At 39.9% G+C, this 26,799-nt stretch overlaps 4 protein-coding genes across 6 annotated transcripts in view; 1 reads left to right on the top strand and 3 right to left on the bottom strand.

Annotated features, from left to right (window-relative positions):
• Positions 1-7: 7 nt before the first annotated feature.
• si:busm1-57f23.1 (uncharacterized protein LOC368621 homolog) lies at positions 8-15,487 on the bottom strand. 2 transcript variants are annotated; one of them, XM_049737869.1, is made up of 7 exons: positions 15,341-15,487; positions 9,017-9,124; positions 1,355-1,512; positions 1,074-1,271; positions 508-659; positions 307-408; positions 8-230 (listed from the first exon to the last, which is right to left on the bottom strand). In XM_049737869.1, exons 4-7 carry the CDS (start codon positions 1,159-1,161, stop codon positions 126-128), a joined length of 447 nt encoding a protein of 148 aa, XP_049593826.1. In that variant the 5' UTR covers positions 1,162-1,271; positions 1,355-1,512; positions 9,017-9,124; positions 15,341-15,487; the 3' UTR covers positions 8-125. The 2 variants fall into 2 exon arrangements, with proteins under 2 accessions (XP_049593826.1, XP_068508987.1); XM_068652886.1 differs by lacking the exons at positions 9,017-9,124; positions 15,341-15,487 and having other exon boundaries at positions 1,355-1,538.
• il11ra (interleukin 11 receptor subunit alpha) lies at positions 3,180-19,305 on the top strand. Of its 2 annotated transcripts, none has more exons than XM_049737849.1 (12): positions 3,180-3,339; positions 11,865-11,961; positions 13,857-13,923; positions 13,991-14,157; positions 14,433-14,547; positions 14,634-14,797; positions 15,106-15,269; positions 15,369-15,513; positions 15,775-15,867; positions 16,594-16,696; positions 16,795-16,874; positions 17,714-19,305. In XM_049737849.1, the coding sequence occupies exons 2-11, from the start codon at positions 11,865-11,867 to the stop codon at positions 16,871-16,873; spliced, it is 1,194 nt and encodes a 397-aa protein (XP_049593806.1). In that variant the 5' UTR covers positions 3,180-3,339; the 3' UTR covers position 16,874; positions 17,714-19,305. The 2 variants fall into 2 exon arrangements, with proteins under 2 accessions (XP_049593806.1, XP_049593805.1); XM_049737848.1 differs by having other exon boundaries at positions 13,988-14,157.
• Positions 19,194-21,844, bottom strand: tmem267 (transmembrane protein 267). Its single transcript, XM_049737867.1, has 3 exons — positions 21,759-21,844; positions 20,860-21,306; positions 19,194-20,743 (listed from the first exon to the last, which is right to left on the bottom strand). The coding sequence occupies exons 2-3, from the start codon at positions 21,241-21,243 to the stop codon at positions 20,408-20,410; spliced, it is 720 nt and encodes a 239-aa protein (XP_049593824.1). The 5' UTR covers positions 21,244-21,306; positions 21,759-21,844; the 3' UTR covers positions 19,194-20,407.
• A 1,217-nt stretch (positions 21,845-23,061) lies between these two features.
• cntfr (ciliary neurotrophic factor receptor) overlaps positions 23,062-26,799 on the bottom strand; it is a 99,801-nt gene continuing 96,063 nt past the window's right edge. The window contains exons 10-11 of the mRNA XM_049737857.2: positions 24,282-24,408; positions 23,062-24,215 (exon numbers count right to left, since the gene is read on the bottom strand). Coding sequence (XP_049593814.1) covers position 24,215; positions 24,282-24,408 — 128 coding nt within the window. The 3' untranslated portion in view covers positions 23,062-24,214. The remainder of the gene's footprint in view (positions 24,216-24,281; positions 24,409-26,799) is intronic.

The following is a 26,799-nucleotide window of genomic DNA, read 5'->3' as shown; positions in this document are numbered from 1 at the left end:
CCCTTGATTCATTATAAACCACGCACTTTATTTATGTGTCCGTGTCCTAGTAAGTTGCTCATGACACACGCGACATTTTCAGTCGTCATAGCAAAACGTTAAGAAATACAAAAGGGGGAAAAAAGTTAAGCTTGAATGTTGTTGGCTGCCAGCCTATTGCACTTGCGTGTATGAAGCTCGTGTTTGTTGTTGCGAGGGTTGAATGACACCTCAAAGTGGCACCTGAGATGCTGCACAGGAGCAAACAACAAAAATAAACAAATTATATATATATATATATATATTTTTTTTTTTTTTTTACTGTACCTTTTTCTCAAGTTTGCAGGTGTTCAAGTCATGATTTTCAACCTTGAGGCACTTAGTTTTTCCCAGCACTGCATCAATCTTGTAGTTAATGCCGTTGGTCACCTATCGGGCAGTGAGACAAAAACATTTCATGTTTTCAAAGCGCATCAAAAAAAAAAAATATATATCAACTGCATCAAGAATTCCTTCATGCAATCCAACCTGAGATTCCGCAGATGTGATGGCAACCAGCTTGAACAACTTCCTGCCATTTGAATGTGTGTTGAACATGTCGACGGCGTGCTGAGTCGCCGCCTGAACCTCCTGTGATTCTGGACTTCTCTCAGACCAGCCACCCAATCGAGGTGCTTCTCCTTTGGGCCACAGAACAGACGAAACAAACTTCATCTTGTACTTCAACTCAACAGCCGCGAAGTCTATCTAATCTACTTTTTTTTCTTTCACCACATTTGGTGCTGAATAGCTGTGATTATTATTCTTCCTAAGAGACTCCCTACCCCAACTCCACTCAGCCAACAGAAATAACAGCTCAGCGATGACAATTTTTTCCCACAGTGCCAAAGCCTCTGAGTCATAATCCTGAGCCAGACCACATTTTGCCATTGTGTCATACCAATACACCAAGTTTGTGCATGAAAACTCGTCTATCGTGCCTTTTCTTGTTAAGCTCAGCCATTTTAGTAATGAATCTTCCTATCGTATTACTAATTTATTCAGTTCCTACTTTTACTTTGTATCTTTTTGTCAATGAAATGCCTTTTACTTACTTACTACAATGACTTCCTCCAAAGGTTGATCCCCCACACACATCTGAACAACTGACAGGTAAAAAAACACTGAGAGAAGGAGCGTCATCTTGATGATGCTGGTTATATATCCACGCACAGATTGTTATTGAACAGGTGAAGTTGAACAATCGATAAATCCCAATCCAGATACCGAACAGATGTTTGTTTTGGGTTCACCTAGAAAACAAAAAAGAGTACTATTATTGAAATGTAAAGCAAAATAATCTCGTTAAAAAGTGAAAATTGTTCCAACAACTTGCCTTTCGAGCCGGGACGGGAAAGTGTGACTTCACCCTCGGAGTGCTGGAGCGACAAGTGAGGGTGGGAGAGAGAGAAGTGTGTTGTTTGTGAATGGTGGTGACTTTGCAGAACTTCTTGGCTGGTATGTTTCACGAGTCAGTGGCGACCCACCCACTGGCTGGAAATGACGCCGAGCATGCAGGGATTAAATGGTCGTTAGTGCTTTTAGTACCCGTTTGTGTGTGATGTAGAGGAGAATAAAATGTCAACTATGCTGTGAGTGCGTCAACACTGGGTGGTGTTGTTGTTTTAAACATTGGCATGTGCAGTTTGCGTGATGCACATAACGAACAAAAAAAAAATGGAGTGTGGCAAATGCAAGTGAAAATAATAGACTGATGATGGATGGGTCAAGGGTCACAGGTTCTCATTTTGACATCATCATAATAGACCATTCCAATGATGGGATTAATTAGGGGTATTTTTGACTAAAATCTACTCCAGACTCTAAATTAAAGTTATATATTAATCAAATTTATACAGTTTTTATCTGACATTCACAAAACCCTGGTTCAACTTTTTACAGTGTGAATGGCCAGCCGTATTTTTCCAAATGCGTGTGTAATGACACAAGAAATACTGCAGGGGTCGCAACATGCATTCAACAGGCGTCAGCCGTAGTAAAGTCACCCCGTTTAGTTCATTGATAGAAAGTTGAAATTATTGGTTCCAGACTCAGGAAAAAAATAAATAAATATGAAGCATCTAAAAGGAAGAAGTCCAAGACGTGGATCCACACTACATCTTATAAAACTTAAAAACAATAATTGAGTAATGCAAAAGATCTCGTGAATACTATTTTTGAATTTAAATGCAGATAATACAAACAAACAAGGGGTCATTTGTCTTATTATAGTCTTGTTCACTGCCTAATTTTATCTTTTGAGACGGGCAGTGACTCGCCCTAAATTCAACATCGGTTTTAGATCAAATTTTAAAAAAAGAAAAACTAATTCTTTGGAAGGAGTTGAACGAAACAGTTTCAAGCAAAACAGACAAGTTGCTATTTGTCGCTTTGTGCGTCTTGTTCACCGTAATTGTTTTTAACGAGACAGACTGTGACTCATCCGATTTTGAATTATAATCATTCTTTCTTTGAATAGAGTGGAATGCAAAAACGGGTTGATCAAAAATCTTGCTCTACTGACTGCTAATGTCAAAATATTTTTTTTCTCGACTGCATTAGATTGAGTGCTGTTTTTTTCCAGGTATAAACAAGGCTGTTGTTTTTTTATAATGGCTTTCAAGTGATTTTCTCTCATTGTGCAACGGATTAGAATAGAAATAGATCCTGTATCAGTAAATGAAACAAGCTTGGATCCACATATAGACAGTGACTCATCAAACAGATGGAAATCTATTTTAAATGACACAATGCATTTGTACCGACGACCCAATGATCTATCTATTCTGATTGATGACTTTGATCAGAAATACATTTGGAACATACAGTAAACAAGTTTGTATGAGGAATGATCATGTGTATTCAATTAGAGGGACGCAATAACATCATCATGTTCTCTCGGGACTTTACTTTTGCAATGTGTTTGTAGCACTTATAAACCTCCAAAAGCTGATATTTTGAACAAAAATCACGACCCTACAGTTGGTTTTTCGGTCCCCACTGTCGCTCTCCTCAGACCTGTACCCTGTGTTGTTTTTCCCAGACTCAATATAATCGCTTTACAGTCACACCCCGCCTACTCGTTAAATGATTGGCAGCTCGCTCGTCCAATGAGCTTTCTCCCAGCTTGACCGGCCTTCTTCCCTTGCCCCCACCCTCCTGCCCCTTCTCCTACCCCCTCCTGCTTGTCCTACTCGGTTACCGTGTCGCGCTCGTTCACCTCTCGTCTCTCCGGGAATCCGAAGAACACCTATCGATAGTTCCAAACATGGGAGACGAAATAATAATGTCCGCTTGACTCAAGGGGAGAGATTTTCCAAGGTAAGTTAGTTCATTTCAAACCGTTGAACTAGAGCGCACGGGGGGAAAGGGGAGGGGAGGGGAGGGGAGGGGGGGTGTTAGGACATTCGCTAAGCGCGCTGGCTGCATGCGCGTGCGGCTGCCAGAAAGTTTATCCGGCTCACTCTTTGGGACCGCAGGGACATTACTCCGATGTTGTCCGCGTGGGGACGTGTCATGCTACTATCAGATGCGATAAGCAAAAACTTAGAATGCATAATAATAATAATAATAATAAACCAAATCTATATAGCGCTTTTCTGGACATGTTCTACATTAACATTTGATGTCTTATCTAAATTACTTGATAATTGTTTATTATCATTTTATGAGCATAGTATGTGTTTTGCAGTCCAATTGGTGTTTGTTTGTTTAGTAGTAATAAGAGCCTCAAAGAGGGCAGCTTGCCCCCCACCCCCCCTCCCCCCTCTCCACCCGATGATAAACAACATCATACCTGTTCTCATGGGGCGGTTGCCACTGGAGAGAAAATAGATTTGAGACAGTGGTCTAGGCACTACAAATGTGCATTCCTGCAGCCAGTGAAGTGATCAAGGCTTTAAATAGAGTCCAACAGGAATGCAAACAGACCTAAGCCTAGGGGGGCGTCACAGGAGTAGTAGAGTAAAGGTATTTTGCTTAAAATAAGCAGCAATTTGTGCCCCCCTCTTGACTGTCACTCCAATTAGAAAAGGGCATTTTGTGCAAGGATGCTTTAGGGAAGGGAGATGATGCTCTTCTTCCACTTCAAATCCAGTGTGGAAGTTTTAAAAATTAAGTTTTACGTTCAATGAACACAGAATTACCATGTATGAGTTTGAGGCGGCGCAAACTACTTTTCATTTTGCACCTTTCTGGCTAATCAGGAAAAGTACTGTAATCTCTCCTTGGTCCATTTTTGGGAGAAAACTATGTTTGATCCCCTTATATAACCAGAAAATCTCTTCATTACAGGTTCTGTTTTTCCACTGTCTAAAAATCCTCACAGATTAGTTCAAAAGGATGAGTTAGATGAAAAAGGAATCAAAATTGATCCTGGCCAAATAAAGTCAATTTTCCATTATTCCATTCTTATATTTCCCATTATAGCATTTTTTTCTTAAAATCATCCGGAAAGCAACGGCAATTACCTATTCTTCTGATTTCGTGTTTCTGATCATAAAACGGCCACTAGAGGGCGCCAATACTGCTACTCAACCGCAAGTTCCGATACTTCAAAATAAGGCCGTTATCGGTACTCGCCCTTCCCTAGTTTTAAATTGTATCATTTAGTTTGATCATTTTACTGTTACGCAAGTGTACGAGAAATTTGCCACTAATAAATAAAACAAACTATCATGACCAAACGATAAATACGTGTTCTTAGTCTCAGTGTCATCAACATTTATAAAGAAGTTCACCGCTGTCAAAGGCACGGCAATAAAACGTGTCCTCACAAAAACAAACCTGCAGATTGCAAATCGTCACCTTTCCACTATTCATACTCAACTTCTAGTGAGCCAACATTTTCTACTGAAGCACAAAATCATATTTTTTGGCCTGGCTTAGTTATTTTTCTCACTCGCTGAATTGCGTTTCAGAGAGGTTCTGGTTCTCGTTTCAATTCAGCTTCCCTTGATAGCCTGCAGACAGCTCTTCCTGGCAGTCCAATCTCTTCTCCAACACTAGCCAAGATACACATAGACAAACTGTATATGTGTACACATACTGGGTCCATATGGACCTCCTCACAGACTCACATATGGGCACTATACGTTCAGCACATGCGTAGTGACCCAGAGGTTCCGAACGTACTTATAAACACATAATCATACGAGTCTTCATATTCTCTTCTCGGCACATGTGGGCCCTTGGTAATCAATTCAAAATTAGAGCGAAAGCTGCTCCAAGAACTTCGGCGCTGGCTGCCAGCTCCGACTCTGAGGCCATACTTTTCTCGGTATGTGTGTGTTTGTATGAGAGAGGCAGAGAGAGCCAGCTTTTGATATTGAACCAACTTTGAGGGGCCCTACAATGGGGCATTTCTTCTCCACTCTACTTCTTTTTCATCTCGTCTATCGACACTCAAAAAGTAGAGTGCAGTATTTTTGAGGCAGTACTTTGCATTAAAAATAATAATCTTCAAATTCGAAGCGGTTGGTCTCTTTCTAGTCCCGACCTTGCTTCCCGATATTAATTACAGTTCCGACTGGTCCAAGCCACATCGTGAAGCCACCAAAGTGGAGTCTGGTCTTGTGGCTTAGAGTTGTGGCTTCCTTTAAGCTTCACTGACCAATAAAAATAGTGATAGTGTTATGATAATGCTCATGGAATTTTAATTGAAAATAAACGTTTTACCTGCATAAACCTCAGTTATTTATATTAATCTATTTTATTTGAATGTTTTTTAAGAGCGGGATAATGTCAGTAACCTGGCTATTGGTATCGGAACTCTCGATACTGCCAACTTGTGGCCGTTCAAGATTAGAAATGAGAATTTAAAAAAAAAAATGGCAGTAATTTCTGGCATTTTAAGAAAAATGATAGAAATCTCTTTAAAATGAACATGGTATCACACATACTAGTGGTATCAGATACTTGGTATCGTATCAGTCGGAATAAAAGTGGTATCGAACACGCAAGTTTATCAGACAAAACGTGAAAAAAATACTCTTCCGCAACCTCGACTTGTGCGGCCACGCTTTCATTTCCCGTCTGCACCCTTACGGACTCATCCTCAATAATTGATAGACTTGTCACTTTCGTTTTTGAGTCTGCCGTGACGAAGCAAAACTTATTTCTACGAAGAATCCGTTCTTGAGAAAAACAAGCGGCCGTGAAAAATACATTTTATGTGAGCTCACGTCGGTGCCGACATCATCGTGTTGGAATGTCTATTGAAGATGAGGATGAACCAGCTCCACCTTTTCAGTGAAATTTGACTGTGACCTTTGACCCAAATTCCATTTCTTTTCTTTTCCTCTCCCTCTCTGTGCTTTTATGCCTCGTGGCTCCCCTGCTGCTGCTGTGTTTGTTGTTTTTATGGAGCGTTTGTATTTTTCAAGGAGGTTAAAGAGGCCTTATGGAGCATGATGATGATATCAGATTTGGCAGGTACATGACAGAAACTAATAGAAATGATGTTAAGTTAAATGTTAAGTCTTTTCTGTTAGATTACAATCGCCTACAGACAAAGTTTTTTTTTTTTTTTTTAAAAGTGTAAAAACACTAACCTGTCAGAGCGGGTATAAATCTGTAGCTGCCATGCATGCTTTGCTCCTACTTATTTTGATTATGTGGAATCAAATTTTATTTGGAATTTTATAGTTGTTTCAGAACCACAGCAGTATCTGAAGTCTATAATTTTTGGATTTTTAACAGTTTTCTCTATTGTATGTTGCATGCTAAAATTTGTCATATTTTTAATTTTGGGATGATTTACAGCCGGCCATTTTGTCTTAACTTCACTGTTATATAGCGGGACTGGAGTCTGGAAATGGGCGCCAGCTCTTAGCAATACCTTTCTCTGCCCTCATCACTTACATGGAAATGACTTCTAATTAGCGAGATATTTTTCCGGAAGAGGAAACTAAAAAAAATGGAGCTAATCTAGTTTGCTTTACATAAGGACCTGGGGGGAGGGCTCTTATTTGCACAACATTGATTAAACATTTCTTGTTCTGCCAGCTTGCCATTAATAATCAAGCGTTGACATTTTTTTTTAATCATTCAGAAGTGCTTACGTCTCAGAAGTACATGTAATCATAATTTGAGTTACGCAAGCACTTATTGTAAACAAATAGCCAATGTCTCAAAGCAGATGTTCATCTTTTATCACTCACTAAGTTATTTCTTGTTCCCTTCCCAGATTCCAGGTGCCTATTCATGGATAATTTATTAACTGTCTTTAAAAATTCAAGTATGGCTTCTTGACACGTGGTGAATAAAAATGGCCTAACTGAAAGTCAAGTGCCTTAACACCCATTGCATATCTGAACACGGATTTAATTTGGCGAGAACATTGTAAATTTTATGACATATATCATCTGTTTTGCGTCACCGCTTATATCAACTCCTGCAAACACGCATCACTTCCTGTTTACTAGAAGTCTTCCAGACAAATTGCTCGGAGCTGTATGTAAAGGCTTTGTCTGTTGATATAATTTAAAAAAATGCTTTTTGTGCAGTGTTTACTGTAAATCATCACACACTCATTAGTTTGGACTGTGCATTGTCGGTCTTGAAGGTCCTCATACTTTTACGCGTCGTTAAACAGATGCTGATTTATGTTATTGTCTGTTCATCCCATATTTTCTTTTTTTACTGACTTATTTTTCCAATATCAGATTCTACTCGTAAATTTTCTTCTGTGTACGAGGACGGTCGGTAGCAATGGGCAAAGGCGCGGAATTCCCAGCAGAATGACTCACTCCTCGAGAAATTTGGGGTTACAATGTTTGATGGTCACAATGCGTTTGAGTGGGAGGGGATGGGTGGAAAAGGGGGAAGGGGGTAGGGTGCTCTTCCCAATATTTTTCCTTCCTGCTGGAAGAAAATAGCGGAAACTCTGGTAACTGTGTTAAAGGTCTGGCTAAATAATAATAGCTGATTTTAGCTTTAAATGATTTTTTTAATTGAAATCTGTGTGAACTAGAATCAAAATTTATATTAAAAAAAATACAATGAAAGTGGTTTGGAATGCCTGTTTGAAATGTGCATTGTTATGAAATGACACATTTATCAATTGCTAAATGTGCATATTGTGCGTATATGCATGCATTTTTGATTCTCGGTCTTGTGTAAAACGGCTATCTGCTTTATGTCTCTATAATTGCTTCCAGCAGTTGCGTGGCGCCAGTCAAACGCACTTGGACGCTGCATTTACTTTCTCTCTCTCGCTCGCTCTGCTCTCTCAGGCGATCAGCACAGTGTGGCAAACCAGATTTTTTTTTTTTTTTTTGTCTGGGTCAGTCAACCTGCTGTCTTATGGACTTGGACTGTGATAAGTGCGGCAATCATCTTATGCAACTGAGCATGTAGGAGTTCATGCAGTTGAGTTATTTTTTTTTCCGGGTTTTGACAGCAAGCCAAATGTCTTATCTTAATTTGTTGTTTGATTCCGTATCTGGTGATAAATTATAGGGCTAGAAATTGATTGGTTAGATTTGGGCTGGGCGTTTCATTGAAGCTTTGCTGATTTAACCGAGAGCAGATGTGATAAGTTGTTGGAAGTTGACAAATGTTGATTAATCTGCACATGATTGGCAAGATTAAATTGTCCTCTTTTCCAAACGCACATGCTTTTTTTTTTTTTTTTGGTGGTGCCCAGATTAGTTATTACAGCTGGCTCCATCTGAATAGAATCCAAACAGTCAAGCCGTGTTGAACTCCATAAAAGTGTGGCAGTTGATTTTCCTCATGGAGACTTCTTTTTTTATTTCTATGCTTTCCAGTAGTTACGACATTTCTAACTTAAGGGTTTAGAGGTTAATTGAAAAGTGGACCTAAAGATGGAGCTTTAATGATTCTTGTATGAAAAGAGGAAAGAGCTGCTGCACATTTGTTTAGAACAAAAAGGTCTGCACATTGTCTCGTTTGGCGTGAAAGCAAAAGCGAAGGTGTAAGTCATTTTACGTAACCAAGATCAAGCCACATTAGGAAGCCCAAGAGCAAAACTGACCTTCAAACTTGCAGAAGGAGCTTTGTCAGAAACCATACCATGGGATGTCTTTTGTTTGGACACAATTTCTGGTCCTCAGGTTGTCAGATGGAACAAAATGTCTTGGGCCTGCGTGAAAAATACAAAATGAATAAGATTAATAAGTATAATAATATAAAACAAACATCCAGTAGCTACATCCAAAACATGTGGTAGGAAAGAAGTAAAACCAGTTTTCAAAGAATGCAATAAATAAAACAAACCCAATAAGAAGTTCAAGTCACACGCCTACTTTTTTATGCACTAAAAATGTCAATTAATGAACTATTTATTTTTGTGGGTAAGATTCAGCAGTTGTAACTCTTTGAGTTCTTCCTCAGAAATCACTGGTGCGAAAAACTAGCTTGTATATTAAGTATCGGCAACAATGACCAGAAATCGAGTCAACCGTTCACTTCTCAGATGTTAATATTTATCAAGTGTGCACTTCGTTTCAAATTTGAGGTGTGAGCAAAACGGTGGCCAAATCCACATCCAACCCTCCGAGTATGCATTTTGTGAATATCTAGCATATGGTAGCCATCTTGCCCTGGCGGCTGAGCTAAAGGAAATTCCAGCATTGTCGAATTTAGGCCAACATTCTGCCGCAGCGTTCAGTCAGTCACTCAAACAAGCACGAAACCGAAGTCAAGGTTGTGATACACATGCCAAATTCTGAAAAGTCATTTGAATAGCTCAATAACAAGCCTCCGGCAGATTGCTTAACATGTCATTATTCCAACTCTGAAAATCTCTTATAGCCACTCTGGTCTTTATCTTCAGATTGGCTAAGTGCTGTGAGTGTATACACATGGCAGCCATTATTTCTTTGTGTGTTTAGTCTTTGGTATTTTTTCACAGATTGTATATGGCACCAACTTTTGGAGAAGACCAAGTGTCCTGTCTTCCATCATACCAAGATTGAAATGATCTTCATTCATAAACATTTGTGTGTTATATTTTAAATGGCTGACTCCGGAGTAAAACGTAAATGTCTGTCAGTAGAGTTGTTGTCGTCTAAAAGAGCCAAATGAATGTGCAGCTGTTGCTATAGCAACTTGGGTAAACACAGGAGCCATTGTAGTGTTGCCCCCGTTAACAAGGCGCACATTTTGGCTTGACCCTCAAATCTTGTTGGTTCAGCGCTTGTGCACATTCATGCACGCACACATGCTGCTAGCTGATACCTCAATTTATCATTTATTTAATCTTGAGTACAAGCTCCCTCATTGACCCAACATAAAAAAAATAAAAAATAAATACAATATACACAGTTAGCTAAATTGATGCTGAATTTTTTTCTGACTAAGTCACGCACATTTTTTTTTTTTTTTTATACTTTTGTTGCATTTGAGGACCAGCCAAAGTGTTTGCCAACATCCATAAAAAATACTTTAAAAAAAGAACTTGAAGTCAAAGAAAAGCGTAGTCATGGAAACATCTAGTCATAAAAATCAGATAGTTCACCTTCTTTTCTATCATCTTGTATGTTAGCCCCCATTTCACCCACCTTCTTTTTTTTCCCTTCTCTCTTTCAGTCCCTTTCCTGTCTTGCTTTTTTTTGCCCTCGTAAAGATGACCGAATGTGCAGTGGCATGCAGCAGCACGAGTGACTCAGGATGTGTGATTGTGCTGCCACACAGACCAACGGTTAAAAGTGTCTACTCCAGAATCAGATTAGTCATCGTGCAAGTGTGCATGCAACTTTTTAGCATGACTTGTTTTTGTCATTAGCCAAGGATTTGTTTTGATCTTTGGGGAAGTATGTACTCCATTCTCTTTCCGCTACTTATTAAGATTCAGCATGAGCTAATACTTGACCTCTGTCACGATTCCTCAGCTTGGCCTCATTTCTTCAATTGGAGTTCAAACCAATATTTTTTTTTCCATAAAGTGTCTTGACCTTTATAGGATCTGTTTTAGGTAAATGGCTCTTGGGATTTATTAGGCATATTTTAGACATGGTTATGGCATTCTGGTGATGAAATCCATGGCTATGGAAAGTTTACTACTGTTTGTTGAGATAGTGAAACGTGACAATTGGGAGAACTGAGTCACACAGAAATCCTGCAGAGAGACAAACAGCCTGTGGAAAGAACTTGAGGAGTTATCAGTGGTCCTTGAGATTGTGAACAAGCAGAGAGCCAAGATCTAATTGATTGATTCATGGAATTTGCTAGAAGTGGATTTCGTAATGGTCCGAATGTGAATGGCTGACACAGAAGGTCTCACATTTCTCGAGGCTTTCCTCTAGCAGCAAGGTGGCACGGCTGCAAGAGGAGAAGGAATGTAAACATATCAACTTTGAATCTGCTGAGTGTGCTTTGAGAGGTCACACTGGCAACGTGGTGAATGTAACACCATAATGCCAGAGACGGACAGCACCGCAATGCAAATATTATTTTCAATTTTCATCCATTTTTTTGCTGTCTTCTTGAATTTGATTTTGAGAGTTACGTTGGAGCTATGTTAGAAATAAATGCGCATACTGCGTGAATATTTAAGTTTCATGTTTCAGTCTTTTTTTTTTATATAATTGATTAAAAATGCTGATCTTTTGGAATTTTATTTTTAGAATTTTTCAAAAAGATGTTTTGACATATAATACATATGGTTTTGGTTGCAAATTTAAGTTTAATGGGAAAAGTGGTTGACTGGCCTTGGAGCAGGGCTGTCTTCTATTAGTTTCATAGTTGGACTAAAATTGTCACATCAGCATTTTTGAAATTGTTGCTCGCTCAAAATCCAAGTTAAAAGTAATATAAAAGTCAAATATTACTATTATGATAAGTCTTAAGTCCTGATGATGATCCCTTGTGTGTCTTTACAGATGCCAGGTCTTTTGTCCAGTCCTGGGAGTCTGACAGTCATCTGGTTTTTATCTTGGTCACTATGTCTCAGTGGTGCCCAGATTTGGACCAATGAAGGTAACAGACACACGCTCCTTCACTTATCGTGAGGACATATTTAAAAATACTTTTGTTAAAAAAAAAATAAAAAAAACTCACATGCACATATAAAAAAATATTTGGGTCTATTTTGGGCGCTCAGTTAAAGAGAAAAAAAGACATCTAGCATTTAGAATCAAATAACTGGTTATAATGTATGTTTTTGTCTTTTGGAAAAATACCATAAAAGACACGCATTCTAAAGAAAACATTTTTCCATCGTCTTGCAAAGCCTTCATTTCGTTCACTTTTATGGGTTTCTAAAAATTTTCAGCCCCATTTGAATTTTTTCTTCGGTTAGCGTTTCGCATAAATTCTATTGTCGACGTGTTTTTTTTTTTTCCCCTCGTCGGTATTGAGAAATTGTCACGGCACAACTTTTTCTTACAGAGATATTTTTCCTCTTTTCTTAACGCCTCCCCAATATTTTTCCTCGCTGTGTCTGTTATCTGATCCAAGCTGAGGTTAAATTATTCATTTCATTAATAAGAATACTGACCATAAAACTGTCAGTTTTATTCCCCCTTCCTGTAACCCAACACAACTCTTTTTTTTTTTTTTAAACTTTTTCATGAACTGATTTGACCAGCTTTCCTCCACACATATGTTTGCGTGAAAGTTTATTTGTGTATGTGAAGGCATGCACTTAAACGCATGTGCGTGCGCTTTTGTGTGGGTACTTATGCATGCGGCGTGGCTTTTTTTTTTTTTTTTTTTTTTTTTGCCAGAGGCAAAATCAGATATGAGTGGAACGCTGTGGGTTTGGGGGAATAATGTGCTTGACTGCCAATAAAACATGAAGACACACACTCGAACCAGACATCTTTGGACTACACACAACCACAAAAACGAAGGGTCTGACAATATATAAAAAATAAATCAATATGATCAGAGCTGATAAGCTCCATATTATGCCTGAGCAAATAAGACGCAAGTATGAAAAACAGGAAACTGAAACTTAGGCCAAATTGTGAGTTAGCAAAAAAAAAAAAAGTCCTGCAGAGCGGGCACAGAAGTTGTGAATTAATTAAAGTTAGTGTGTGCTTAGCTCTGTACTCCCTGTCAAATATTTTTCCACTTGTGCTGTAAAAGCCAACGTTCATATCATGTAGCTATCTAAACACGCACGTTCAAACTGCAGTGTTTTGGATAAAGCAGTTTTGGAGACCTCGAAAAAGTCAGGCTGCTTTATTGCTAAATGCCGCTAAGGTTGCGTGAGGAAAAATACTCTTAGGGCAGAAATAATTCAATTATCTTGCAGGCTTTTTATAAGTTGAACTTATATGAAATCCTGCATCTACTTGAATCGAACAAGTCAGACATTGTCCCACATAAAAAGTCTGATGTTGTGACTCGTGAACAGTCCAATCTGTATTCCACCTTTGTGCCAAACAGGAGCAGCAGACCAATAATCAAGTTTTTGTTTGGATAATCATTGATCAAGGAAGAACTCTTCAAAGCTGGTATCTTTAGTAAACCACGAGAGCGGCTCAAGCTAACCAGTGACAATTTCCTTGTGTGCCTTTTTGTTTTTTTTAAACATACTGAGCCCATAAAGATGATTCTGATTTAATGTTATTCTCATCCAGCTAGTTTATTATTTGTGTCAAAAAGAGTTGATTAATGCTCATGAAATGATTAACCAGACAAGCTTCCAGAGAAGCCGAAACACTCTCAAGCAAGCACGTCAAAGTCGGTTCCAGCTCGGTGCCTGAAGGACCACGAACCTTCTATGGTTATGTTATTGTGTCCACCCCGGTGCAAAGTGTGACACATACATCACGTTAATACAGACCACGGCGCCGCAAAATACGAGCGCTCGCGCCTCGGCCAGACAAGCGTCGCGCTTTAATATTTTATGTCTGTGTTTGCAGTTTCGGACGTGCAGTACGGGCGCTTGGACTCCAATGTGACACTGGCATGTGGGAAGTCACAAATGAAGTAAGGACTTTTAAATTCCGTTTTTTTTTTTTTTTAAATCAAGCTTACTAACACGTTGGCCCAGTAGGATACCGGTGGCGTGGCATCTCGACGACAACCAAGCGTTGCCTCGGCACAAAGTGACATCAGATGGATCGTTGGTCCTGCTTCACGTTAACCTTTCGGCCCAGGGCAATTACAGTTGCTATGACAACCACGGGCTCCTCCTTCACTCCATCAAACTCAGACTTGGCCGTAAGTGTTTGACAGTTTCAATCTTTCATCAATAAATTAAACTCAGTTATGTAATTGAAAAATTTGGTCCTCGAGGAAAACTCGTGTTAATTCCATCACAATGACAAAGACTCCATTTGCCGTGAGTGTCTCTAAAAGGAAATGGCTCCCTAAGTGGCCCTCCTTCGAGGGAGAGAACTGTTTTCCTCGAACTGCTTATGAAACCTCTTCCACGACTTCAATTATTTCTTTGATGGCAAGTCTGAATGTTCTATCTTTGACTTTTCTTCTTGCAGACCCTCCAGGGCTGCTCAGCATTTCCTGTCAAGTTCCTAATCACACTCATGTTCGCTGCTCCTGGGTAGAATCAGTAAAAACCTTTCTTCCAGTCGAGTACATCGCCTCCCTCAGGTAGAAGTCAGTTACTGCAATCACTTGGCTGCACTGTTTTTGTCTGAATGCAAGTTTTGAGTTTTTTTTTTGGGGTCTTTTTCAAGGGGTAATGGACAAGCCGGGCAGCCTTGCCTGGTGGACCCAGTCCATAAGTACTGCGATGTCGAGCACCCAGCCTTTTGGCAAACGATCCACACGCTTAGAATCACGGCTACGAACGCGCTTGGTTCCGAGACAACGTCTGCCCGCTTTAAGCTAGATAAGCTCTGTAAGTATGCTAAAAAAAAAAAAAAAAAGGTGGGAAGGTATCTGAGTACTATATAAATCAATTGGAATGAATGAATAAATGAATAAATACAATTAAAATAAACAATAATATATATATAAATAAAATAAAAGTCATGTATTTACTATGCACTTTAACCACATTTGGCTAATTTGCATTGAAGGAGAGTCAGTTTGACTAAAAGCTTTTTTCGGTGCATGCGCTGACGTGCCATTAACACGTCAAAACAAACCAAAGCGCGATTCCAGGTAAATGGTCATTAGCTTATCCAAACACTTTTGTCTTTTCAGTAAAACCTGACCCTCCCGAGTCCCTGTTGGTCAATGAGGTGGAAGGTTTTCCAAAGAGGCTTAACATCTCGTGGAACCTTCCATCCTCGTGGCCGCTACATGATGCTTTCCCTCTCATGTTTCATGTACGATACAGGCCACAAGGATCTCAGTACTGGTCAGAGGTTAGTCTTTTATATTTTAATTAATAGTTAACCCGGATCAGATCATCAAGTCATATCGTTCAAGTACTTACCATTTGCTGTCCTTTCTTTCTCCATTAGATTTACACCGAGGACAGTTCAGTGGAGATTTTTGACGCCTTGGTTGGGCACCCCCATCAGATTCAAATCCGTGCCAGGGACGAGCTTGACGCCGATAGCCAGTGGAGTGACTGGACTCCTCTCCGTTACGGTCGGCCCTGGGAAGGTTAGAAAAAGATCATTATTTGCAATCTGATTACCGTAATTTTCAGACTATAAGCCGCACCAGACTATAAGGCGCACCAGCCAAAACTTATGATTCCGGGTTCAATATTTGTGAAAAAAGTCGCGGCTTATAGTCCGAAATTTACGGTATTTGTAAATTTAGCCCAGCATATCATCAGCGATGCAAAAACAACTCGAGTTGAGCAAGTCATGATGTCGACCGCAACTGACACATGTACGTGTTTGTGCGTTCATCCCGCAGCCCCCGCCACGTCTGAACCTCTGGATGAGAATTTTCCAGACTATCTTCTTCCCTTCAACACAAAGCCAGAAACATCGACTTCAAAGTCACTTAGTAAGTCTCTCCAAATGATAAACGCGTGGCCATTCGCAATATCAGTTTACGTTTTTCGACATCGATGTGCCAAGATGATTAAAGAAGATTCGTTTGGGGTCAAACTTTGATCGAAGCACATTCTTGTCGCCACAGGCGACCGTTATTACCGGCAAAATAATAAGCCATCATTTACTGTTAGTGCTTACTGTTCAAATGACATCTAACTGCAGCCGCCATTGCTTTTGAACATTATGAACTCATGAAAAGGTAAATGCCGGCAAGCCGTTTGACACACCTGGCAAGCTGTTGCCAACACGTGTTCACAAAAAATAAGTATTCGCTCTAAACACGCACTTGGATTTCTAAAGCCGCTCAATTGTGGAGAAGTGCATCTGTGAGTGATTAGAGCTTCGAAATGTTTTGTGAACCAGATGCACTCTCTTTGTGTGTTCTTACCCGGGCCGCATCAATCAGTCCACTACCACAAGATTTTTTTTTTTTTTTAAATGTGGATTCCCCTCTCTGTGATTTGTATTTGTGTACTTTGTGCGAGTCTGTTTACTCTTGGCATGTTTTAAATCTGAATGTAAAGTGATGATAGCTTATTTAGAATAATTTATACCCAAAAACGCATTCATGTGTCCCTCTGACAATGCTGTTTTTATTTTACTTCTGCATCTCGTGTTTTTATTTTTTTTTTTAACTCCTACCATTTTTTTTTTCCCTCCATGAAATTTTTTCCAGGGCCAGTTCTGCAAGACGACAGTAATTTGGGATTGGTGATTCTCCTGGTTTTGTTTGCCGTGGTTATAGTAGCAACCGTCGTTTCCCTCTTCTTTGTGGTGTGGTAAGACAAACTTGCAGTTTATTTTATTTTATTTAAATTTATTCCCGCAGTTAGTTTTATTCATTTATTTATTATTTTAAATGCAAATTGCTTTCCAGGTTGAGGCAGAGGCGGCGTGAGCATGTGACCAAACAAGAGCTCACCTCTATGGTCAAAATGAAGTCCTTGCCAGTTTGATGTGAGTATCATCCTAAAAAAATTCGTGGCATGTTTTTTTTTTTTGGGTCTAAAGTAGCCTCAGCTCACCCCACCAAACTTTTTGCAAGTATGTCGTTGCGTAACCATGACCACCAGGGACAGCGCAGTTTAGAACTCCAAGCACCCATAAAGACAGTAAATACATCAGTTAGATTCTCACTTGTGGACATTGCATTTCATCACTGAGCTGATTTATTGCTCATCGCATTCTTTCCTTCTTAAAATTTGGTAAATATAGCAACAAAGTAGGCCGGCTAAGTCGCATAGCCTAGCTCCGCCCCCCCGCCGACCGGTCACGGTGGTTAGAAATAAAACGCTCAAGCAAATCCCACATTGCGTGAAACTCATCTTCAGGAATAATCGCTATTATCTTCCTCAATTTCTTTTTGTGCACACGTTTTCCGAACACGATCACTTCCCACACGTGTGGTTGTCCATTTCCTCAGCTTTGCCCGTTTGGGAGATAGTTGTGGATGGCACAAATGGCCTCTGTGGCTAACATAATTATAAAGCCAATGGGTACGCTCTCTTATTCGAAATCCATTTGCAAAATTACGAGTGTCATGGCTGTGCGGCAAACAAACAAATACACAAAAAAAAAAATACCAATGGACTAAATCCATCTCTTGGCATTCACCGCATTGATTAAACAACATCAAATGAAACATTTGAGCAAATGCCGTCCACGTGTCGCTATAAAAAGCACATATGGTCTTGTAAATATGTCTTCCACTCTGTCATTTCCATCTGGCATTGCTTACTGACATGATATATGGATTTTTTTAATGTGGCTTCTATTTTCCATCTTCTTCTCTCCAGGTTAAAGTCAAACATCATCTACTCCTCGGCCCGTTCTAGGGCTCCTCCGAAGAGTCGGCCGTCATGACAGCACGCCGACGTTCCGTATTCAACTACCCTAGACGAACCGGAATCCGTTTAAGAACTGTGACGACGCAAGACAAACTCTTTGACATTTCCGCGCAATGCATCTGCAGCACGAGCCTCCTGGTGGGACGTTTCTAATGACCCCTCGGGTTATTTTAGTCGTCATGGGTTATCCGGTCACGTATAACAAACAGACTCGACGCTGTGAATGAGTGGCAGAGTTGATCTGGCAGCATTGAAGCGTCAAAGAAGCCTGAAGAAGGGCAGCTGGCAACAAGTGGGCAACTTGTATTGCTTTTTTTTATGTTGCATGCTAATATCATTTTTTTTGTATTCGTCCATCCGTGGAGATGCCTGACCGCATCGTATTTGGGTTAAAATAAAGGAAAAATCAAATAGTCAAATTGTTAACCTAGTTTGCCCAAATGCTTGTATACCTTACAGCTTTGGAGAAACAGGAAAAACAAATACAGGACAGTTTCAAGTCCCTTACTTGACTAGTCTTATTGTGGCCGTGTGGTCCGGTGAGATAGCGGTTACCATGGTTACCCAACAAAAGCCAATCTCACGGCGCTTGGTGTCCTAAAAGCTTGTGATCTTCGGTAAACAGTAACGAGCGGCGCTCACGAGAAGCCCCAAATACCTCAGTTTGTGTCGTATTTCTTCTTCCATTATCTCGCCTGTGTTTTTGTCATCCAAAAGCTGTGCAGTCAACTGATTGATTGCGTACGATGTCAAGTTAGTAGCGCTTTGACGAATGACCGTGTTCTCTCAAGCTAGCCCCGCATAACACGCACAGATCCAGTTGAAGCTTTGTTTTTGTGAGTTTATCGTATATCACATGTATGTCACAAACCACAGATTAGCTCAGTTCATTGCGAAAATCAAAGGTGTTCAAAAGAATCTGTGTAATTAAGAATTGATGGAAATATTTGAAATTCCAGATAACCACATTTAAGATTTTTTTTTTGAGGATATCGGTATTTATGTCCCCAGTATTGTGCTTTTATTGTTGCTGTTATTCTATTGGACTGACCATTCAACATCATTTCATTTTTTGGGGTCAAGTTAGAAGGTCCCTGACAATCTAAGAAATATATTTATTGGAGAGGATAGTGTTTGTTCTTTTTCATTAAATTTAGATATCTAGGAAAAATAGATAATTAAAATGTGGAGGGGATTGTTGAGTTAAACTTTTCAATTAGATTTAAACTAACACTTAGGATTTTTTTTTTCTTGGTGTTAAAAGACATATTTTGTAATAAAATTACATTTTTGGGCAAAGTGCAGTATTAGAGACTGTCCATAATTCCATGTGAGCCTTTTCTTAGTCTTCATAGAAACTTTGTTTTCTCTCTATTTTGTGATGCCAGGAGCCTCTTTCAGGCATCCATCCTCAGATGTACATAGTGTCTTTTTCTTTTTTTGTGGCTTCATTTGTTTGCCAGATATCATCATAAGCTGTTATTTGTGCCCTCCCTACCTTTGTATGTTTCTGTAAAAAAAATAAATACTATTTTATCACACCGGCAGTTTTTGGGTGCTTTCTTTAATTCTTCATGGAAAAAGCCGCAACTCGTGCTTCCTGTAGCAAACTCATATTCCAGATGTTTTTTATTGAGATTAAAATAATAGTGCATTCTCTGTATTGTTTTATTTTAAGTGTATTGTGTTTTTTTTACAGCAACTAAACAGTGCAAATAATTGGAAACAAACTTATGTGCAGAAGAGGCTTCAAGTGGATGACTTAAGCAGTGATAAGAGGTTTGGCTAACAACTGTTAGTTTCTGGAAAAACATTATTCTAAGTGCATGTCTCCTTAGAAACTGCTGTTTGTAAAACTCCAACATGTGACAAATATTTCCAAACATTTTTTATATTATAAGAGCAGAAGTGATAACAAAGTCTTATTAAACTATAAGATGCCAAAATGTATAATACAGCTGCACACGATGAAAATAAACATACCGTTTCCATGGACTAATCATCAATTCCACCGTGGTCCTTTGTCGCCCTCTAGTGGAGACAAGATGACATCAGCCTTTTCATGATACTGAAACAAAACAGACGACTTTCTATACAGGTTAAAAATGAGGACAAAATCTACCCGTATTCAAGCCTCTACACAAAGCTAAATATATTTAGTCAAATCGCAATACGAAGTGGAAATCTGTGTTTTAATCGACATTTTCCTCAGCAGTATAACAATAAATAGCAAATAAATACGGTTTAAAATTTCTAAAGAAATAAATTAAACATTAAATTAAAATAATCTATAAATTATATTATGATGTTAATTGGTATTCAAATACATGAAAATTAGCATGTAGACAGTGAAAAAAATATTATTCGACCATAAGTACAATAAAGCAAGTGCAATTGAAGCATTCTGAAGTAAGGCGGCACTTCAGACATTTTGTTAAAGTAAATATTGGTGAGAGACAGTGTACTTGTGAGAATATCAATTAGTCATCACTGGATAAATATCATAAAGGTGAATAAGCAATAACTACCTACAGGATAGGAAAGTAAAAGTTGGCACTCATTTGTTTGGGATTTGGTTCATAGTTTCTCCCTTCCATTAATTTGCCATCCCTTTTGTTGCACCTCACAATCCCCTAACGGAGTCTACACATCGATGGCGACTCCGTGTTTGGTGGAGATGACGTCTCTGGCTCCGGTTAGGTACATGAGCACGGAGCACAGGTGAGGAAGCGTCGCTGTGGTGCTGACGTAAAGCCAGTAGGGGAGCGGCGCCGTGTTCCCCAAGGGACACACCCACAGGCCGCGGCGCACAGCGTCCCGCACGTGATGCGTCGCCATGGATATGAAGAGCATCCACGGCAACGAGCACCAGGCGTCTTTGAGGCGTCCCAGCCACATGAGTAAGCGGAGGGACAGGCAGAGGACGGGAATGAGAGACGAGCAGTGGAGAGGAGGCCGCTGAGGCAAGGAGACGGCGGCCTGCGTGACAAAACGCATTTGTGTATATTAATTTGAATAAGTGGACTAAAAAAAATAAATCACCGTACTTTCCCATCACGACAAAACTAAAATGTTGCTTGTGTGTGAAAAAGCACCTTGAGTGACAGTGAGCCGGCCATGTAGAAGTGGTCCAAGTCAATGATGGACGCCAGGAGACCCGCCAGCAGCACCTCATAGACGTCACTTTTCTTCCTGAGCCCGATGACCACAGCCCAGGACCACAACCCCACAACAGCATGGGTCCCGTTGTCCAGGGCGGCGCGCAGCCACAGGTGATGCTGGATGAGCGGAAGCTGCAGAGCGTGGTCCGCCGCCACGCAGAAGACGCCCAGACCCGCCGAGGCCAGCAGGGAGGCGGAGCTGAAAGTCTGCAAAAGCGCCTGGGCTTTTTCCGTCTCCACAGCCAGGCTCAGGGGTACGGGGGCGCCCTCTCCCCCCAGCAGTGGGGAAGAGTCCAGCTTGGAGTAGAAACCTTGCATGTTGATAAACAGCTGGGTGGTGGCCAAAGAGACACCACTGAAGGTCACAAGGACTCTGGCAAACTGCACAAACAAACAAAAATAGTAAATAGCTCTCCTTAGTACTCAGAATTATTACATTATTGATATTATACTGCTACTTTTTTATTCAACGATTTCATTAAATAACCACTAAAGTGAGTTAATATAACTATATAATGTTATTTTAAAAAATCTGATTAATATAAACCCTATTCTATGCACAAAGGCTATAATTAAGGCAGCAATTATGTTTATTAGTCTTGTTAGGAAAAAAACAAAGAGATTTTTTCTAAATGACAGCTCGCACGGAGCTAGCTTGCATTGGGATGCTGCATTGTGTGGGATGACAGCGGCTCGAGCTCCAAAAACATCGAATAACACGGCGATCAAACATGCAATTCGCTCCTCAAACTACATTTAAAATAAAAACATCAATGCATTAAATACAAGTGTGGATTTTACCCCTGAAATTATAACAAAAGAATAACACTCACCCCATCGTCTTGAACTGTGCTGCAAAAACAGGAAACATACACACTCACACAGACTCGGAACCTCTCTTCTTCTTATTTGAAACCACAGTCGGCCTACCATGGATAGAACTCGTGAGCGCCCCTTAACGGATTGTAAGAATATCGCTTCAGCACCACGGACAGCGTCCTAGCGCTTTTATCCACGTCGCTCTCGTGGAGTGACAGTTTTATCCAAATATACGCACAAATGCACATTTTGGCAGCATAATACATTAAAAAACGAATTATTAGTTGTTTTTTTGTGCTTTAAAACTTAATTGCCGTACATTGAATGGGGTTTCTAGCTAAGTAATATTAGCACAACTGCCGTTTTTAGAGTGATGTGGTTCTGGTACAAGGGATATTTTATTTATTTTGCCAAATTTGTACAAATGTTAAGCTTTAACGGATAATAAAATCAGTCGTCATAGAAAAGAAAAGGCTGCACTGCACGCCTAAGACAGAAGGAGAGATTGTGTCATTCCTCCATTTATCAATGGAAGGTCAAAGTAGTCATTAGAGCTGAGCGAGGCTGTCAAGCTTTTTGATGGCTTTGCCCTGCACGCACACACTAACACAAAACACGACACCACACACACACGGTAGATATCAAAGGTTAATGTGGGTCACATCTTGGCCTCAGACAAAGAGCGTGGCTGACCATTTCAATTGCCATTTAATTAAAGCCGGGTCCGGATACAAGGTGAAGGGTTCAATCTTCTTTCTGAACTTGAAATGCGGCCAATAGGAGGGACGAGTGTGACCAACACTGAACAAATGAGGGTGTCATACGTTCTTTACACATTTGGAAGCTAGTGAATAGCTTGTAAATTAATAAAATAAAGGCTCAAAGATGAATGAATGAATAAACACTCAAGCATGCTCGCACGCACACACCAGCTGACAGCTGTTAGATGGTGTATTGATTTGTCCTCAGTCCCCGTATTGGCTTGCCAGAACTTGTCAGAATAACGAAGAGAGAAGAGCAAGGTACTTTTAAAGCGACACACATGCACAAGGAGCATCAAAGGTTAAGAGAGAGCAACCATCTTTTTCCATCTATTGCTTCTCTATCCTTTTTGCTCACAGCTCAATTCCTGAACTGGCCATCAAAAAAAACAAAAAAAACAAAACTCAGCACATAATACACAAGAAGCTAGCACTTTTTAACTCACCTGAGCAGTCGAACCAAAGACAAATACGAATGATTCGGTCTGGACAGCTGTTTTGGAGTATGAAAAGAAAATAAGTGCTCACAATGTTCAAATGAGACCCGGTGTCGTCATTCATTGTGAAATGGTCACATTTAATGGTTGAAACCTGTCATTGTATATACAGATATAAAAAAGACCCCAGGTACAGGTAACGACATTCTACTGCTAATACATACATTATTTTTTTTATTATTATTATTAAATAATAAACTTTTCTTCAATGTTAAAGTTACATATCATAGTTTACAAAATTGGATCAGAGAAATAAGCCTTTATGAATGTTGGATTAAAAAAAAACTGAACTAAAAGCCTATATGTGTGTTTTGTAGTTGTTTCTCCATAAAATACATTAAAAAAAAACCACAATAAAACACATCGGTACTCGTCGGAATAACATAATACCAAGACCTTGGCGACTGAAAACTGCAAAAAGACATTTTCTATGCACGTGAAGGCGTCAGAAAGCAAAGTGATTTGTGTTATTTTACAGCCATCGATGCCTACCCGAAAAAGAGCCTTATATCTTTGTCAGAAGTAAAAAAAAGAAAAAAAAATAGTAGGGCAGCTTTAGACTTTATTCCATATATAGATATATTTGTTTTTGTTTTTACAATCATCGTCCTTCTTGACAGATGCAAGCAAAATGTTTCAACCAAGCAGACAAGTGTTGGTCCTCGCATCCCTGTTGAATTTGGAACATATTTGATATTTTATACTGCAGGGGGCGTCGTTGAGTCTTTGGCATGACGGTTTAGCTGTATGGGGGGCACTGGCACAGCGGCTGGGCACAAGCACGTGAGCTCATGCTCGACTTTTAGGTGCGCCGATTTTGATTTTGTTGTGTGAATTCCGCTGTAGCTTCACACACACGAAACCTGAAAAAAAAAAAAAAAAAAAAAAGTGGAAAGTCAATACCAGCCGAACAAATTAAATTAAAGCCAGCGGGCAAGTGTTTTCAGCGTTGCTTCTACTGTTGCTGCTGATGAAGACGATGATGAAGATGAGGCCGCGGCTCCTCTTGCGTGTCGACATTAATTGAAACTGCTTCATTGGTGTAGGGGGAGGGGGGGGAGGGGGCACTGTCCAAGTCATCTTGGCAAGTAAGTCGATGATAAGACAGAAATGATCAATGCACGACATCCTTGGGACTTGTGCAAAAAGAGAAAACAAAGATCCGGCCTCTTCTTCTTCCTCCTCTTCGTCTTCTCCTTATTGACAGTTACATCTAGACAGGAACACAAAAAATATGATGACAAATATGAAACCTGTGTGTGTGTGTGTGTTTACTCACTACATGATGAGCAGCACTATCCCAAAGAGAAGAGGCGAGAAGAAGTTGAGAAGTTCGCCAGCCCCGCCCACTGGAGGCTCAGCCTTATGTGGTGCGTTGGATGACGGTATGGGCGAAGTCTTTGTCTCTGTAGAAAAACAAACACACAAACACACACGCATCAACACACACCATTTGATTTACTTGTGTATTGCAAGAAAATCCGCACGTTATTCATCCTCCAACGGTAGCCAGCTGTTTTTATTCCCGAGGGAATTGACATCTATAACGCTGATTTGACAAATGGACGCTGGAAAAAAAAATAATGATAGCAGGAAGATGCAAAGAGAAAGGAAAACGCATTGCAGTGCAAAATCAATTCTAATCTGCAAGAGGAATCAATAGGAGACTTGTTGAGACAGTTATGAAGTGAACCCGACAAGGAAAACCATATTCCTTTTGGAAGCTGACCAGAACTAATACAGTCCAACTTCTTGTTCGGGTCAAGGAATTACTCGGATTCCCTTTTTTTGTGGCCGCCTTATAGGATGAAAGCGAGCCAAATTGCACAAGGGGAAATTGATTCATGATTCATTTCATCAATATAAGCCACTAAAACTATATATAAAAAAGTATCATATAAATAATTTTTGGGTGGGTGAGTGGGTAGAGAATATAATTTCCCTCTCCCTCTAATTAATGAGTGTTGTGAAGCAATGAGGAGTCAGGAGATAGCGAGAAGAAGCAGCCAGGTGTGAAATGGAGAACGCAAAAAAAAAAGGAGAGAAAGTGCAAAGCAGGGTGCTTCAAACAGTGGAAGAAACTTCCCGCTTTGCTTTTGAGTGGTGAGACAAAAAAAAAAAGTGATGTGAGGATAACCGGATGCAACAAGCCAGAAAAGACTGGCAGGGAGCAGGAGGATCTGGCAACCCACAAGCTGAGCAATGAGTAGGAAATTTGACTTTATAGAGAAAAAAAACGTGACGGATTTATGAAGTGTACACAAAGGGGACTTCTCATAAAAAGACTAATCCTTTGTATTTAGGGTGACAATAAGCCGAGAAATCATTGTGTGGAGGGGGGGGGGGGGGGCACAATTATGCTTAGCCTCTTAGTGAGCCATGTTACAGCTTACGTAATATTCATCCATCATCCAATTAATTAAGGTGAGGTCTACTCGTGCAACACCTGTCAATCAGGAATACAACTTGAGCTTCCGTTCGAACTACAAACTTAATTTTAAACATTTTGTCAGATGCAAAAGATGTATTAGTGGGAAAAAAGTGATTCAGAAACTATTAGTGTTGCCATGGTTACCATGACAAAAGTCATTTAGTTACTGATTAGTTGATTTTAAAAGTAACTTAAGTTCATTTATGACAGGAGTAAAGTATGGGAAATAAAAAGTGACGCCGTCGACTTTCTGTCTGGAGACGGGGTGAGACGGTGCAACTTTTCAAAGGCTGCCCCGGCCAAACGTCTTTTTGCATTCATAGCGTGCCGGCGGGCGGGCGGGCGGTCGTATTGCCGGGGATGAGATTTCATCTGTCTGTCGTCCTTTTTGATGTGAAATGAGAAGCGGAACACTCTGCCAATGTCACTTCAGCTCCAAGAGGTATAGTATGTGACATACTATTTAAAGCAGAAGGGTAATATCACTGGAAAGGGGTGACAGCGGGTTCAAAGCGGGACATGGGAGAATCAAAAGATTTTTCTCTATTGTAATATTTCTATAGTGGACAGAAGCCTTTCTAGAAGTTTCTTTTCTGTTTCGCTGATACACAGATTTAATGGCTCATTCAAAATGTAACGCTTATAAAGAGGCTGACAAGGTGGTGTGTGTGTGTTTGTGTATGTGTGTGTGTGTGTGTCCATTGGTTTGCATGTTAGGAGTATTACAAAAGGCCACTTTATCCCTTTTTCTAGTTTTAAATATGTTCTAATATATTTGTGCTCATATGAAACTTACAGAGTGTAGTGCTGCTAGTGGCCTACAGGGGGCAGTGTTACATCGTGAAACCAATGGTCAGGAGGCAGCACACTGATTTTTCAAAAATGTACATATACTGTGTACATCGATGTAGAAAGATGTCTATGTGTGTGCTTCAGTGTCTTACAATGTCTGTGAACCATTTTTGAACTCTTTCAGAATTTTGTCTTTGTCTAAAAGGTTCAAGTTCGTGAGAGGGAGGGCGTGAGAAGAGAAATAAAAGAATCATTTTGTTCAGAAAGAGCGTGCATTTTTGGGAAGCCCGCCCGTTCTCGCTTTTAAGACGGATGATAAAAGCCTACTGTGAATAAGAAATGTTGCAATGAAACTGAATGGGGAACATTTTCAGAAGGACTGATGGATGTCCTTGCTAATTTATGATGGCCATACTACACAGTTAAAAATAAAATTCAAATCAATAGAGCTGGCCATTGTAAACTGGTTGTTTGCCACATTTTTGACCCTGGACTTTCTCTGTATTAAAAAAAAACTCCTGAGGTGCAATGTGAAAAATGCATGATTAATATATAATGCACTCAACCACGTCGA

The sequence above is a fragment of the Syngnathus scovelli genome, chromosome 13, assembly GCF_024217435.2.
Source record: "Syngnathus scovelli strain Florida chromosome 13, RoL_Ssco_1.2, whole genome shotgun sequence".
In the NCBI taxonomy this organism is placed as follows: Eukaryota; Metazoa; Chordata; class Actinopteri; order Syngnathiformes; family Syngnathidae; genus Syngnathus; species Syngnathus scovelli.
This window is presented reverse-complemented; position numbering and strand designations above follow the sequence as displayed.

Bases quoted from the DNA above. Each gene is read 5' to 3' on its own strand.
- il11ra (XM_049737848.1), top strand. From the start codon at position 11,865: ATGCCAGGTCTTTTGTCCAGTCCTGGGAGTCTGACAGTCATCTGGTTT. The intron at 13,924-13,987 runs GTAAGGACTTTT...ACGTTGGCCCAG, and splicing joins TGTGGGAAGTCACAAATGAA to TAGGATACCGGTGGCGTGGC. The intron at 14,798-15,105 runs GTAAGTATGCTA...TTGTCTTTTCAG, and splicing joins CTTTAAGCTAGATAAGCTCT to TAAAACCTGACCCTCCCGAG.
- tmem267 (XM_049737867.1), bottom strand. From the start codon at position 21,243: ATGCAAGGTTTCTACTCCAAGCTGGACTCTTCCCCACTGCTGGGGGGA. The intron at 20,744-20,859 runs GTGCTTTTTCAC...TTTGTCACGCAG, and splicing joins CCGGCTCACTGTCACTCAAG to GCCGCCGTCTCCTTGCCTCA.
- si:busm1-57f23.1 (XM_049737869.1), bottom strand. From the start codon at position 1,161: ATGACGCTCCTTCTCTCAGTGTTTTTTTACCTGTCAGTTGTTCAGATG. The intron at 409-507 runs GTTGGATTGCAT...ACTGCCCGATAG, and splicing joins TCACATCTGCGGAATCTCAG to GTGACCAACGGCATTAACTA. The intron at 231-306 runs GTACAGTAAAAA...GCTCCTGTGCAG, and splicing joins CCTGCAAACTTGAGAAAAAG to CATCTCAGGTGCCACTTTGA.